The sequence below is a fragment of the Pteropus alecto genome, unplaced genomic scaffold (genome assembly GCF_000325575.1).
Source record: "Pteropus alecto unplaced genomic scaffold, ASM32557v1 scaffold157, whole genome shotgun sequence".
NCBI classification, from domain to species: Eukaryota; Metazoa; Chordata; class Mammalia; order Chiroptera; family Pteropodidae; genus Pteropus; species Pteropus alecto.
In genome coordinates this window covers 1,722,678-1,736,406 of record NW_006440626.1, presented here as the reverse complement: position 1 = coordinate 1,736,406, position 13,729 = coordinate 1,722,678, and the positions used below count along the sequence as shown (strand labels likewise).

General features: G+C 47.5%; 1 protein-coding gene across 6 annotated transcripts in view; it reads right to left on the bottom strand.

Moving 5' to 3' along the window:
* Positions 1 to 13,729, bottom strand: part of EFCAB6 (EF-hand calcium binding domain 6) — a 183,415-nt gene that overhangs the window by 80,983 nt on the left and 88,703 nt on the right. For 5 of the 6 annotated variants that reach the window (XM_025050627.1, XM_025050628.1, XM_025050632.1 and 2 more), the window contains 5 exons: positions 11,378 to 11,545; positions 9,014 to 9,076; positions 8,760 to 8,920; positions 3,255 to 3,428; positions 1,561 to 1,735 (listed from right to left, as the gene is read on the bottom strand). In XM_025050627.1, the coding sequence (XP_024906395.1) occupies positions 1,561 to 1,735; positions 3,255 to 3,428; positions 8,760 to 8,920; positions 9,014 to 9,076; positions 11,378 to 11,545 (741 nt within the window). The remainder of the gene's footprint in view (positions 1 to 1,560; positions 1,736 to 3,254; positions 3,429 to 8,759; positions 8,921 to 9,013; positions 9,077 to 11,377; positions 11,546 to 13,729) is intronic. The other variant, XM_025050631.1, reaches the window with a different exon arrangement.

Here is a 13,729-nt window from a genome sequence, read left to right as displayed (position 1 = left end):
AAGTCGAGTGGAGGGGTGGGCTCCTGAGACGGGAGTTTCGAGAGAGTCCTCTGGGATGTGAACTAGAGACGTGCATGAGGACGTCACTGGCTTAGCAATGGCAGCTAAGGCCGTAGGACGGAAGAACATGCCGCTGAGCTTATGGACCTGAAGGAGTCCTCAGGTGAGCAGAGTTAAGAAGCGGCCCTTGGAGTCAGTGGTCACGGGTCTGCCCCAGCTTTGCTAACACAGCCACTTTCCCTCTCTGAAAAATCGAAGGCAGACTGGTCAATTCTCGTGAGCTTCCTGTGAGACCATAAACAGACCACTGAGCACTGTGGTCGTTCGAGGCCATTATGCAGGAGGGGACTGGTGCTAGGTGACTTGGGGTGGAGGGGGCAGGAGTGGCAACAGGATCCAGGACCCGGAATCTAGGAGAAGGCGCCCTGGGAGAGCTAGATGATTTGTACCCATGTGCCACCATTCACCACACGGAAATTGCTCTCATCAGAATTATCAGTGACTAACCACCAGCCTCCTGGTCCCCCAAACCAGAAATCTAGGCATCGTCCTCGAATCTTTCCTCTTCTTTGACAATCGTCCCTCTTTCCTAAGTATTTCTTGCCTCTGCCCTCCTCGCCATGCCCCACGTGCTCGCACAGCATCCTCCTCCGCATCTTCTATTCTGTCTGGGGAGCGGGGAGGTCTGAACTGTTTCAACAGCCAACTAACCCCACAGAATACCTCTAGAGGTACTGTGCCTCTAGCCCCGCTCCCTCCTCCATCCGTGCACACTGATGCTGCCATCGGGAAGCCTGGACAGAAGATATGCAAAGAGCCTTTTATGACGCCTGGCACAGGGCAGGCACTAGATAAATAGTAGCTGCTAATATAATTATTCTCTTCTTGGAAATATATTTCATTGCCTTCTTCTAAATTTGTCCACACGGACACTGCTGCATATTAGTTGAAATGCTTTCCTTAACAATAGCTGAAGATGATTAGCTAGAGGGATCATAATAGGAATTTTAAGCAATCATTTAGATTAATTTCTGAGAAGTCTATGCGGAACCTTTCAAACCGAGTCCTTTCTGGTAGAACCTCGCCAGTTCCCACGAGCACATGCAAATCAGCACTCTGCACTTGCCATTTTCGCTGCCAGATTGTTTTTCGCTTTCCGGAGGAGCAGACCTCAGCTCTGTGTTCACAGCATCGCGGGGAGCCCCAGGCAGGGAGGAGGCCTGAATGGCTCCATTCCCACCTCCACTCTGCCGGACAATGCACAATGCACAAAGCCAGGTACTCCGTGGATCGGCCAAAAACACATCCGTAAATGCTTTGATTTGAAAGTTTAGGTATCAAAACCCAGCCACATCCATATCAAAAGTATTCTCTGCAGGAAGCTGCCAAAGACACTTTTGGCCAAAAGAATCTTTTTCAATTGTTTAAAGGTGCCTAGAGATGGACCTGCTCTTTCCCGGAATAAATCCTTACTGAAAACCTAAAGCATGTTAGTTTAATAAAACAACTGAACTCGAGAAAGAAAGAAACACAGAAACACAGAGAAACCCATTCTCCTACCTTCCTGAAGTGGGGCCTGTTAACTTTGCCATCAAGTTCCTTGCCGAAGTCAAGAAATCGTTTTCTGAGTGCGGGGTCCTGCTGCTGTACACAGTTCTTGAGTTTTTCAAGAACTTCACCCTTGGTCATATTCTTGGTCAAGGTGCTTTTATTTTTATCCTCAGTGGGCTTGCTTCTAAAATCACAAGCAGGCAGTCAGGTCCAGCGGGATACATCCCACACACCTCACCCATTTTCAGATAACCCCCGATGACAAGGAGGTTCACCGCCCCCTTGTCCCAAACGAGGAAACGGATGCTCAGATAGACACAGTGACTCGGGGACTTCGCACGCGCTCACGGCTCGTAGGTGCCAGAGCCAGAACTGGAGGTCAGCGGCACGGAGTCAGAAGCAGGCGGGCTGGGGTGGGGGCTTCAGCCCTGTGCTAAGGTTTTCAACTGCGTGTTGAGCTGGCTGAATATGACGTGTGACTGGGCAGACATGGCTGAAAAGGGATATTTTTGTGAACTGGGAAAATTAAAAGTCAGAGGCCATTATCTAGCCTTAGATTAAATATGCCGTTTTGTGGTAACTAGATCAAAGAAATCACCAGACATACACGGGAGGGAAGGGCTGTCCACAGCTTTCCCGGGGTGATTTACAAAATCAGCTAGATTTATAAAATACACACTTTGTGTGATGTGCTGTGTGTGAGTGTGAGGCTCTCTACGTGTGATCGGAGAATAATGATTTCTTCAGCTCCCAGAAATCTCCTGGGCCCTACTGGGTTGAGCGGGAGGGCGGTGCCGGGGACGGCCATGGAGAAGGAACTTCCACTGCCTTCCCGCTGCTTCTGGTGATTTTAAGAGCTCTCGGAAATCACATTTTATGAAGTGCTTAATTGTCATTACTTCTGTCACTGGTTTTAGGAAAGATTCTCATAACTGAATATTTAACTTTTCTCTTAAAATACCATCTTTCTGCCCATTTATAAAGCAACTACTACTGAAGTGCCCAGATATTTAAATTTAATTAGCACAGCGTTAGGACATTCCCATTGCCTATACTTAATGTTTTAAAGGGGATCTGATAAAGTGAAGTCTGAATATGCCCACATTTTACCTTTCCTCATGGATTTATTGCAAGCTCTGAACAAGCGAGTTAAAATAATATCTTTTCATTAGACTAGACCTGTATTTTTCAAAGCGAAGAAGGGCTAGAATGTTCATCTTTTAGAATATTCATTTTTAATAGGTTTCCTAGGCACCTTTTATTGTTACAATTCAATTTGGCGATCATTTTTAACAATTTTATCTTTCACGTTAGAAAAGGTTGACTGGCAATAAATATTCCACGGTGGTCAGGAACCCAAGTTTGTGGAAAAGGACGGCTACGAGGTATGTGGCAGGCGAGTGGCGGAGAGCTCTCTGGCAGCGGGGCGTCCTGGGGTCTCGCTCTAGGGCAAGCTCTAAGCTGTGGATTACCTGGGAAGGCCCCAAACCTCTCAGACCTCCGTGCTTTCATGTCTAGAATTAATAGATCTCCGCTTGCTCTAAAATTCCCTGGCTCTAATCACTGTACTTACACTTTGCCATCTTTCTTATTTAAATCATAAATTATCAATATCCTCGTTTAGGCAACTAATGTTTACTAACTGCCTTTTCACGATAGGTGCTACGGTTTTCACAGGTGCTTTCATTGTGCTTGATTGTTACCTCTCAGAAAGATCCAGCGGCCGCGGTCCCTCTTTCTGAAAATGTTCACTTAATGGCTGATCCTTTGGGGCAAGAACGGGGGGGACGGTGGGCGGGCCGTTAAGTCCTATGCTTGCCAAAAAGTTCTTGTAAAGGATCCTTCCTGAAGCAGTATCCTGAAACTTACTGCAGACTCTGAATTTTAAAAATAATTAGGACACACCTATTAGAATGGCTAAAACCTAGACAGGCAGACCTTACCTGGTAACGTGCCGGTGAGGATGCGGGTAAGCATGGTTCCCATCCACTGCTGGTGGGCGTACAGTGGGGTGGCCACTTGGGACAATGGCTTGGCAACCGAATCTATACACGAGCCTCCTGTCACACCCCTAGGCATTTCCCCAAGCGGAACAGGAATGTGTCTACGCAAAAACGTGCACATGCACAGTTCTATTTGTAACAGCCCCAAACCAGAAACAAACCTGTCCATCAACTGATGAGTGCAGCCACCAGGTGGGAGAGACCACAAGACGGAATACTACTCAGCAATGAAAAGGGACCAGCTCCGAATACACATAACGGCATGAATGAATCTCAGAATCCTTATGCTTGGAGAATAAAGCCTCACAAAAAAGAATATTGTGTATGCTTTCTTTTCATTTGTGTAAAATCCTAGGAAATGCAAAGTAATCGGTCATGACAGAGAGCTGACGAGTGGTTGCTGGGGGTGTGGAAGAGATGGATTGTAAAAAGGCACAAGGAAGATTTGGGGATGGTGAAAATGCTTGATATTGTGATGGATAGCTTGTGACGGTCTCATGGATGATGGAATGTAGGCACATTTCCTCAAACTATATCATCTAAATATGTGCAGTTTATTATTTGTAAAGAATACTGCAACAAAGATATAACAAATATAAAAAAAATTAATCAGAAATTTGGGTACAGAATTATGGGAAGTACTTATATTGAAATTTTGGCATGTGAAATTATTTTTTAAAATGTAGGAAACTATTAATACGGCAGGATCTATGTCTTTTCCAACATTTTGTTTGTTAATATTTTTCTAATCATAGAAGTTGCGCATGCTCATTGTTGCAAACTTGGTAAAGCCAGAGGCCCAAAAGAACATTCTAGCTGTGCGTGTGGCCCGGGAATCAGCCTGGGTCTGCATGTCAGCTCTGTGACGTGACAGCTCTGTGACTGAAGGCAGCTGTCCACGAGGTGTGGTCTCCAGCGTACCACGTCCATAAGGATGCTGAGACGTCATTCGTCCTCTCTGCCCTGAGTCTTCCATGTGTGTACTGCGGGCTTTTCGGAGGCTACATGTTGCGTGATCACTCCCAGCTCTGACCATAGATGGAATGTGCTCCCTAATGTTTTCTCAGGCCATTGAAACATTTAGGGTATAAATAAGCCGCAAGAGTCGGTTTTCAGAGAATGGACTCAGTTTCTCGACACCCCCTTCTACCTCATTACTAGTATAACTGCTGTAATTTCTGTGACCTCATTATCATCCAACAAATCATTATTTTAAAATCCCAACGTTTTCCCTGAGCCTACAGAGAAATCACAACGATTTCTAAGACAGTAAATGGTGACAGATACACTCCATACGCAAACATTCTTGAGGTCCTCAATCATTTTTAAGAATACGAAAGGGTCAAGAACACTCGACTCAGGATGTGGTCTGTACCTTTCTGTGCTCCAGTCCCCCCATGTACAAAATGCACGTAATGAAAGTGCCTACGTCATAGGAACTACCGTGAACAGTCAGCGGGGCCCCGTAAAGCCCTTGGCCTGAGGGCCGGCAGGCTACGTGTGTACATGTGCTCAGAAGGCTGTAGGTATGATCGCAGCATCACCAGATCACGATGATGATTTACACGTGGCCACACGTGCTCAGGAAGTTCCCGTGATCATTCTAACTGTGCTAGGTTTTGTCGCTGCAACTGTCAGCTACAACTTCACGAAGGCAAGTGGCCAGGAAACTGGCCATTCAGAATCGAGGGAAAAGACCATCTAAGAGCCCAGAGGCGGGGAGGGCCGGGGGTTTTCAGGAAACAGGAAGCAGTCCGGTCCGGCTGCGCTGCGAGCAGCAGGAGCAGCTGCAGCGGACGTGTATTGAGGATGCTCCGTGGGCTTGGCGCCGGGTGAAAGGCTCCATGTCTACCGGCTCGTTTGACCCTCGCCACAGCCCTCTTGTTATGTCTGAATGAGGAAAGAGAGGCTCAGGAAGGTTGAGAAAGTTGCCGAAGTTCACAGCTAGTTCAGGGCCGAGCTGGGAGTGAATGCAGGCTGTCTGGCTGCAGAGCCCGGGTCTGGAGGATCGATCCGGGAAATAAGGGTCTGTTAAAGCATCTGTGTGTTTTCCCAAGGGCAATGGGACACCCAGTGTTTTAAGCAGGATTTTAAAGTCAACTACTTCATGGAGAGTAGATTAGAGAGGGTTCCCTATGAAATACCCGGTTACCTACATGGCCAACACACTAGATTCATTCATTCGTTCATTCATTCATTCATGCGTTCCCTCCCTCGACAGTGAAGAAGCCCTGACCATGAGTTGGGAACTAGGGCTTCAAGGGTGAATAGACAAAGTCCCTGCCTTTTACATCCTTGGTGGGTGGCACAGATAATGAACATAAATAAATGATAAGAATCATGGCAAAATGGAGCTGGGTGACTAGTAGAGAGCAACTGTGGGGGAGGGGGGAGGGAGGGACAGTGACAGCCACTCTGGGTGGCGGTGTGCCACCCACCTCCAAGTTAATGTGTCCAAAATGGAACTTACGGTTTTCATCACTGACACCATCCGCCCCCGCCGCCCCGTCTCCAGTGGCAAGTGGCAACCCAGAGCACAGGCCCCAGGCGGCAGCCAGGCACCTCGACTCCTCCTCCGTCCCTTCTCACCCCGAATCACACCCCTGGCAGGTCGAGCCAGCTGTACCCCAAGTGTATCCTGAACCTCCGAGTGTGTCCACGATTCGCACGCCCAGAAGAGCTAGAGACGAAGGGTTAGCCCGCCTGGGGGAGGGGCCTCTTGCCACCCCAGATGATCCCCTAAGAGGCTCTGTCATTCGCACCCCCACTGGCACCCACGAGGACCAAGCTGTCCGCTTCCTGGCTGGCACGAAGCGCTACCTTTTAACACATGCTCGCAAATTTGTATTCCTTTTACTGCAAAGTGATATCTAACATATTTCATTTTTTCTACTTATTAAGCAATATTTTAAGAAGCGATAGCAAGTTTTATGCTCCTAGCCTTTGGCAGATAGAGACATCTCATTAGGACTGAATCATATTGTTTCCATGCTGTCCAGTCTTAGGATAATTTCTTTATGGCAAGTGATGCCGTGTTAAATGTATGGTGGTGAGAACGGGTTTTTTCCTTTTTACACATTAATATATGTAAGAAAAGAGGAGTTGACGTAATGAAAACACTTGCTACTAAGGCAGGACAGAAACGCCTGCACTTTGGGGACACCCTCCTTTTTATGAACAAGGAGACAGATGCCAAGGGGTTCCCCTCTCCGGCCCCTCAGAAGCTGCTGCAAACCTTTCACAAGCTCCCAAGCTCCCTGGCCCACCCTGACGTCCCCTCCCAGAGGATGGCACCCTCCCCGCTGCACTGGGAACACGGAAACAGAAGTCTGGGCAGCTGCCTGCCGAGGAGAGGGCCCCAGTCACCTACCCTAGCACGCTTCCGGAGAGCTTCACTAAGTACGGCTGTGGGGCCTCCGGATCCCCGCTTCAGTCTCTGTCTTGCCGTTAACTTCGAAGCCCCGGCCTACGAGCAAGTGCAAAGCAGGCCTGCCGCACACTGGACCCTCTCTCGCTCTGCATCGCCACCCTCCTTGCTAGCGAGCTCCTCGTCGCTGGCACCTGCTGGATCCACCTTGCCCCTCCCAGCCCCACCTGCTCCTTTTGTGACATCTGAGGCGCTGACCTCCCCCTGTTCCCTGAGACTCTCTCCTCTCTTAGCCTCCAGCTCCTGTGTTCCTGTGCCACTGTCCTAACCTTCTCGGTCTCCGCGGCTGCACCACCCCAGTCACTGGTCAGCCGGGCTGTTTTCCCAGGTCCCACCACAGCCCTCTCGCCGCAGACGGTCTACCACCTGCCCCAGGTAAACGCTGCTTGTCACACAACCAGTTCATTGAACAAATGAACAAACTGCCGATGCAGCGAGGACCCTCCCTGGGCCCCGCGTCCCCCCGGAGTCTCCTTCTGGTGCTTTCTCCTGCCTAGTTACTCCCCCCTTGCGCTCCAAACTGGCCGACAGCTCTGCCTGTCGCCTGACTGCCCCAGTGGCCCCTCATTCCCTCCTCTCCCACGGCCCTCCATGTCCAGTCACCCGTCTTGTCCTTCTACTGTCATGGACAGCCACCCCCTGTCACTGCCTCGTTTCAAGCTCCTGCTTACCATCCGTTCTCCTCACTGGAGGCAGAGCGATCTTTATAAAGCACGAATCTGACGTTGCGCCCCGCCCTCATCTAAAGCCACCTTCCCAGGTTCCAGTTGCTCCCAGCTGTGCTTCTCAATCACAGCTGCACGTCAGAGCCAGCGGGGCCCTTAACGGAACGGTGCCCGGCCCAGCCGGTGGACAGGGCTCAGCACGGGGATCTTTGAAGCCGTCCCGAGGCTTCTCAGCTGCTGGCCCAGACCACCGCCTTCCCGATGAACCTGGCTCCCTAGTGTGGCGCACAGATGGTCACCCTCGCCTGGCCCGGCCTGGCCCTCGGCCTCATTACCCTACTGGCACTCTCCCAGAAAACTCCCTACCCCGGAGTCCCCAAAGGTGCCACGTGCCCCCAGCCCTCTGGGCTTTGCGCTGCTGTGCCACGTCCCGAAATGCCCTCCCCTTATTCTCCAGATTCAAGGGTCACGTGTGCAGGAAGCTTCCGCAGTCAGCGGGCGGTTGGGGGCGGCATGGGAGGCACCATCCCTTGCAGAACGGGGGGCTTCGAGCTGTGGATTGTCAAGGTTGTCTGCAGAAAGGGAAAGAACCTGGCTCTGTGCCCCAAGAGCTACGTCCCTCCGGGTGGAGAGTGAAAGACACAGGTGGCAGAACAGCCACAGGGGCCTTCGAGACACTGTCCTCTACTTTCTCATAATAGCCCTGGCCCCTTCCAGCTTTGGCCCACCCACTGCGAATTAAGTTTTGGACAAAACTATAATTCAAGCTACCATTTATGGATGGCTGGTCATAGCCAGACGCCCTGGGGGGTAAAACAGAATAATGATGATCCAGGACGGACCCAGGCTCTGCTGCTTACTGGCTGTGTGACTCTGAGTAGGCACTGACCACCCCCGGGCCTCTTTCTACACGTGAAAAGGGATACTGGCTGCCCGACAGAGTGTGGTGAGGACTGAACCCCACAGCACGCGCCGAGCTCTCGGCAAACGCCCGGTGCTGGTAAGGGCTCAACGGACGGCGCTGTGATCAGCTCTGCCCAGCAATACTGCGAACACGTGCAGGAAAAAGGTGGAGAAGCATAGCACGGATGAACCTGTCACCAAAAAACTTACTTCGATAACTGTTCCGTCGGTAAAAACGGACAGAAGATGCGCATGATTTTCCTGAAATTGTTTCGACCGACGAGCCCTGTGTCTGCGAGGTCATAGGACTGCAGCATGTTATTGAAAGGAAGCAGGTTCCTAGCGATGGCGTCCTGGACAATCTCGTCCACCTAACAACGACAAAGACGACAACACTTTACCCAGCTGCACGTTCGTGACCTGGGGTGGTAGCGCTCTGGGGCCACAGGGGAAAGGTTACTTACTGAATCCCAGGCCAGGAGCAGAGGCGCCTTGGCGTCCGTGCTGGAGGGCAGTCTTCCTACCTGCTTGGGAAAGAGAAAGGACCTAAGTGCAAATTACTCGTAAAGGCAGCAGGAGGTCTGGAGGCCACGAACTGGGACTGTCAGCTTTGCCCCTGATTAGCCAGTGCCTCGGAGGCCTGAGCAAGTGAGTTTGCCCCCTAATTCCCATCTGGAAATGGGGATAATAACATTGAACTTGCACTTATTAGGGAAAAAAGTACAATAAACGTGAAAAAAATCCATCGCCTAGAAATTAAATAATGCAAAGTCAAAGAACAGTGGGGTGGCGTTTTTTGCCTATCGGAATGACAAAAATGGAAAAGGAAGCAAATTGCCAGTGTCGACAAGGAATGATGTTAGCTGACTGGGTAATCTACAGACTGGCGTGACGGCGGCCAGCTCTGGGGAACAGCTAGGAAACAGAGGCGGACCGAACACGCACCATTCACTGCATTCTCTTTTGTATCTTTCGCGTTTTGTACTTGATACATATGTTCTTCTTTAAAACAATTAAAATAATTTTTAAAATACATAGATATTCTTCGATCCCAAAATTCAATTTCTAGAAGTTTATGCTAAAGAAATCATCAGAGTGATGCATAAAAGCAGGCACCACAAGATTCGCTGTAGCAAAATTTATAAAAGGAAAAAAAACACCTAGATTAGAACATCAGGGAAGAGTTACTCTGTATCTTTTAAAATTATATAGCAGAACTTTTATTAGGTGTTAAAAATATGTTAATAAATAACAATATAGACTAAAAAGGCATTAGCTTATATGATCTCATTTTGAAATAAAATAGATGATCTTATAGGAAAGCATATATCCAACTCATCAAACTGAATGAAGTAAATACGTGGAGTTTTTTGTATATTAATTATACCTCAATAAAGCTGCCAAAAAAAAAAGCATGTGTGTAGGTATAAGGTTTGGAAAACTACAACTATGTATGAGTGGGTATCAATTCCTCAATGTTAGGGTTAGTGATGGTTTTCATTTTCTTCTATTTCCATATCTGTGTTTTCTCATTTTTCTAATTCATCCTTCTATGTCGATTGGTTCACTCGCCGAACCGTTTTGTGAGTGTGCCTGGCACTGGGCTCTCGCCCGAGGTGCAGAACGGGCAGTGAAAACAGAAAGGCCTGTCTTCACAGAGGCTTGACCACGTGACCGCGACGGGTGCGTGAGGTTGATGACTGCACGGCGGGCTTCCTCAGAGGTGTCGGGGAGGGCCCCTGGGCAGGCGCATGGCGCAGGGAGGCCTGGTGGGCCAGAGCGGCAGGAAGGAAATGCTGGCACCTGCCGCAGTGGAGGAGGGGGTCTGGGGAGCTGACAGGATCTGACTACGTCAAGCCAAGACCACCCCACTCGCCACGTGGAGGGAGAGCGGATGGCCTACATGTCTATATTCCTGGCTATGTGCGGGGCTGCTGTGGAGGTCAGACGTAATGACTCCCAAATGCAGACACAGGATCTGCCCCACAGCCGCGTTCAGGAAAAGTGTCATTATCCATTTCTGTGTGTGACGGGGCTCTGGGACTTTTGAATTAAAGTTCAAGCAGGACCAAGTGACGTGGGTTGAAGAAGTGGTTATCACTTTGCACAGGTGGGTACTCAAGAAATCATGACATGCAAATGAAAAGCTAATTTGTAGCTCTTAAAAGAAGCCTGAAACATTCCAACAAGACCCTGTTAGTGCCTGTTGCAAGCATCATCTGAAGCTAATCTGATTTCTTAAAAGTTAGTAAAATTTGTAAATGCTATAGCTGTTAAAGTTATGGAAGCATTGCTAATAAAGTTAGGGAGGCATTGCTAATAATTTTAAAAGGCTCTGGACTAATGGCGATTTTTCAATCCAAAACTCTTGATTTTTCAGTCCAAAGACACGAACACTAAAAGCAAGAGTTAGTCGCTTCAGGCAATGAGCAGTTCCTTTTTGAAAAAGGTGAACGAACGTAAACATTCTACAGATCCTGATGAGCGCCAGAGGGGTGACCGTCACAAACGCGCCTCTCTGAGACTAGCAGTAAGAGGAGAGCCACTGAAGTGCCTTGAAAAGAAGTTACGTCCTCACACCATCCAGGGATGGGTCCTCAGAACGTCAGACAGCATCCTTCAACACGGTTCCGAAACTACGAGTTAAAATCAAGCACCTCCCAGCACATCACCCTTACTTAAAAAAGAAAATAAACTCAGCTGAAAAAAACGTGCCGTCATTCATTCATTTAAACTGCATTTTGCCAGCATCTCTTCTTTTACTAAGAATACTTCTCGGTTTCCTGCCATAAATAGAAATTCAAACATGAAGTTGTTATAAAACTTACCTTAGGGTTTTCCTCAAGCAGTTCAATAAACGTGCTGACATCGACCAACCCGGTGCACCCAGGGTCAAGGGCCTGCATTAGTTCTTTGAATTCTGAATCACTTATTTTTACAACCGTGCAATTTATAATATGTCGCAAGTCTTCCCTTGTTATCTGTCTCTTCGGTTCCTGAGCATGAGAGAGTATACAAGGGAATTTTTAAAAAGAAAAAGGGAAGGAAAAAGCATTATATATATTTAGCATCATTGACTAAACAGTGAGCTTTGGCTAAATAGAATTACGATGGGAAAAAGAGAAGACCTCAATTGATAATCGTTCTATATAATCGTTATCTTGACACATGTGCCAAAAGCGGTGGGGCTGGGAGGATGGGGGATCCTAGAACTTCGCAAGTGTAGTTCCTACAATGTCCTCTGTCAGGACTTGGGCAGGAGATGGCTCCAAGGGAGGAAAGAGGCTGATTTTTCCAATAGAGGCCAACCCCCTTCTCCGGGATAGGCTACAAGCTGGCTGCCACGGATGGCTCAAATAATACCCCTGCCCCAGTCCCACCTGAGGGCTATGTGGCTCAGGCACATAGGACACAAAACTTCCCGGCAATTCAATTACCACTTGCCAATTTACTAAGGATATTAATTAGGCTGGTTTTCACTACCACCAATTTCATCAATTACATAAATGGACAATTACTTAGTGAGAAAAGTTTCAGCCATGGTGCATAAAGAAAACATATTATGGGCAAGATACTGAGAGGCAAACTCCTTCCCCAAGAATAAAAAATTACCAATAAGTAAATTAAATATCAAAATTGAGAGATACTGTTTACTAGAAAAACAGAAAAAAAAAAATTAAAAAGGAGCTCCACCTCAGAGAGAGGTATTGTGACAAGCGGTTTATGAAGCGAGAAAAGCAGTGTACGAATGTCAACTATTACTTTGGGGTCCAAAATCTGAAAAGGATGTAGGGTTCTCTGGTGGCAAGTGATAGTCATTCATGCTTACTTTGGGTTAGGGAGGGGCAATTTTTCAGTGTCTAAATAGAAATCGCTGATGACTAATTCTTTTGATTTTTTTCAACAGATTTATAGCATTGTGAAGCCATCACAGCCACCTAGTTCCGGAACACGGTCATCACCCCCGGGGAGACCTCAAGCCCATTCATTCACAGTCGCTCACATGTCCATCCCCGGCCTAAGGCAGCTCATCTATTTTCTGTCTCTTTAGATCTGCTTCTTTCTGGGTATTTCACGGAAGCAGAATCACATCAGATATATATGCATCGGTATGTATCTCGCATCCGGCTTCTATCACTTAGCATAACGCTTTTGAAGTTCATCCGCGACGTATCACAGATCGGTATTCTGTTCCTTTTTACGTTTGTTGTGATTCCATTATGCGAATATGCCACCCTTTATCATATCACAGCTGATGGACATTTAGATTCGTTCCGATTTGGAAATTGATTATTGCTGTTGCTATGGACATTTGCACACAAGTCTTTGTGTGGACGTGTTTTCATTTCTCTTGAGGAGATACCTAGGAGTGGATCGCTGGGTGAATCTCTGTTTAAGTCTTAAAGAAACTGGCACGTTGTTTTCCGCAGTGGCTGCACCACGTGACGTGTCCACCGGCACCGGGAGAGAGTTTCACCACATCCTCATCAGCACTTATTATCGTCCAAGTGGGTTGACTACGGCCATGTATAATCAAGTGTGAAGTGGCATCTCATTGTGGTTTTGATCTGCATTTCTCTAATGTCTAAAGATTTTGAGCATCTTTTCACGTGCTCAATGGCCATTCACGTACCTTCTTTGGTGAATCGCCTATTAAAATCTTTTGCCCATTTTCGGGTTGTCTTCTCATGGGGTTCCAGGAGTTCTTATATACTCTACATACAGACCTATAATTTACATATGTTGTCTCCTAGTCAGTGGCCTGTCTTTTCACTTTCTTAATGGTATCTTCTGAAGCACAAAATTTCTAACTTGATAAGTCCAATTTATTGATTTTTTTTCTTTTATAGATCATGCCTTTAATGTCACATCTAAGAAATATTTGCCTAATACAAGGTGACAAAGATTCACGCATATGTCTTCTAAGAATAGTTTCAGCTCTTATGCTCAGGTCTAGGATGTATTTTTAGTTAATTTTTGTACGTGGTGCAAGGTCGTTCATCTTTTTGAGTATGGATATCTAATTGTCTCAGTGCCATTTGTTGAAAAGTTGATCCTTTCTCCCACCGATTTTGTCAGAAACGAGTTGACCGTGGTATAAGGGTTTATTTCTGTACTCTCGGTTCCGTTCCACTGATTAATGTGTTTATCTTAATGCCAGTGCCACGCCACCTTTATTA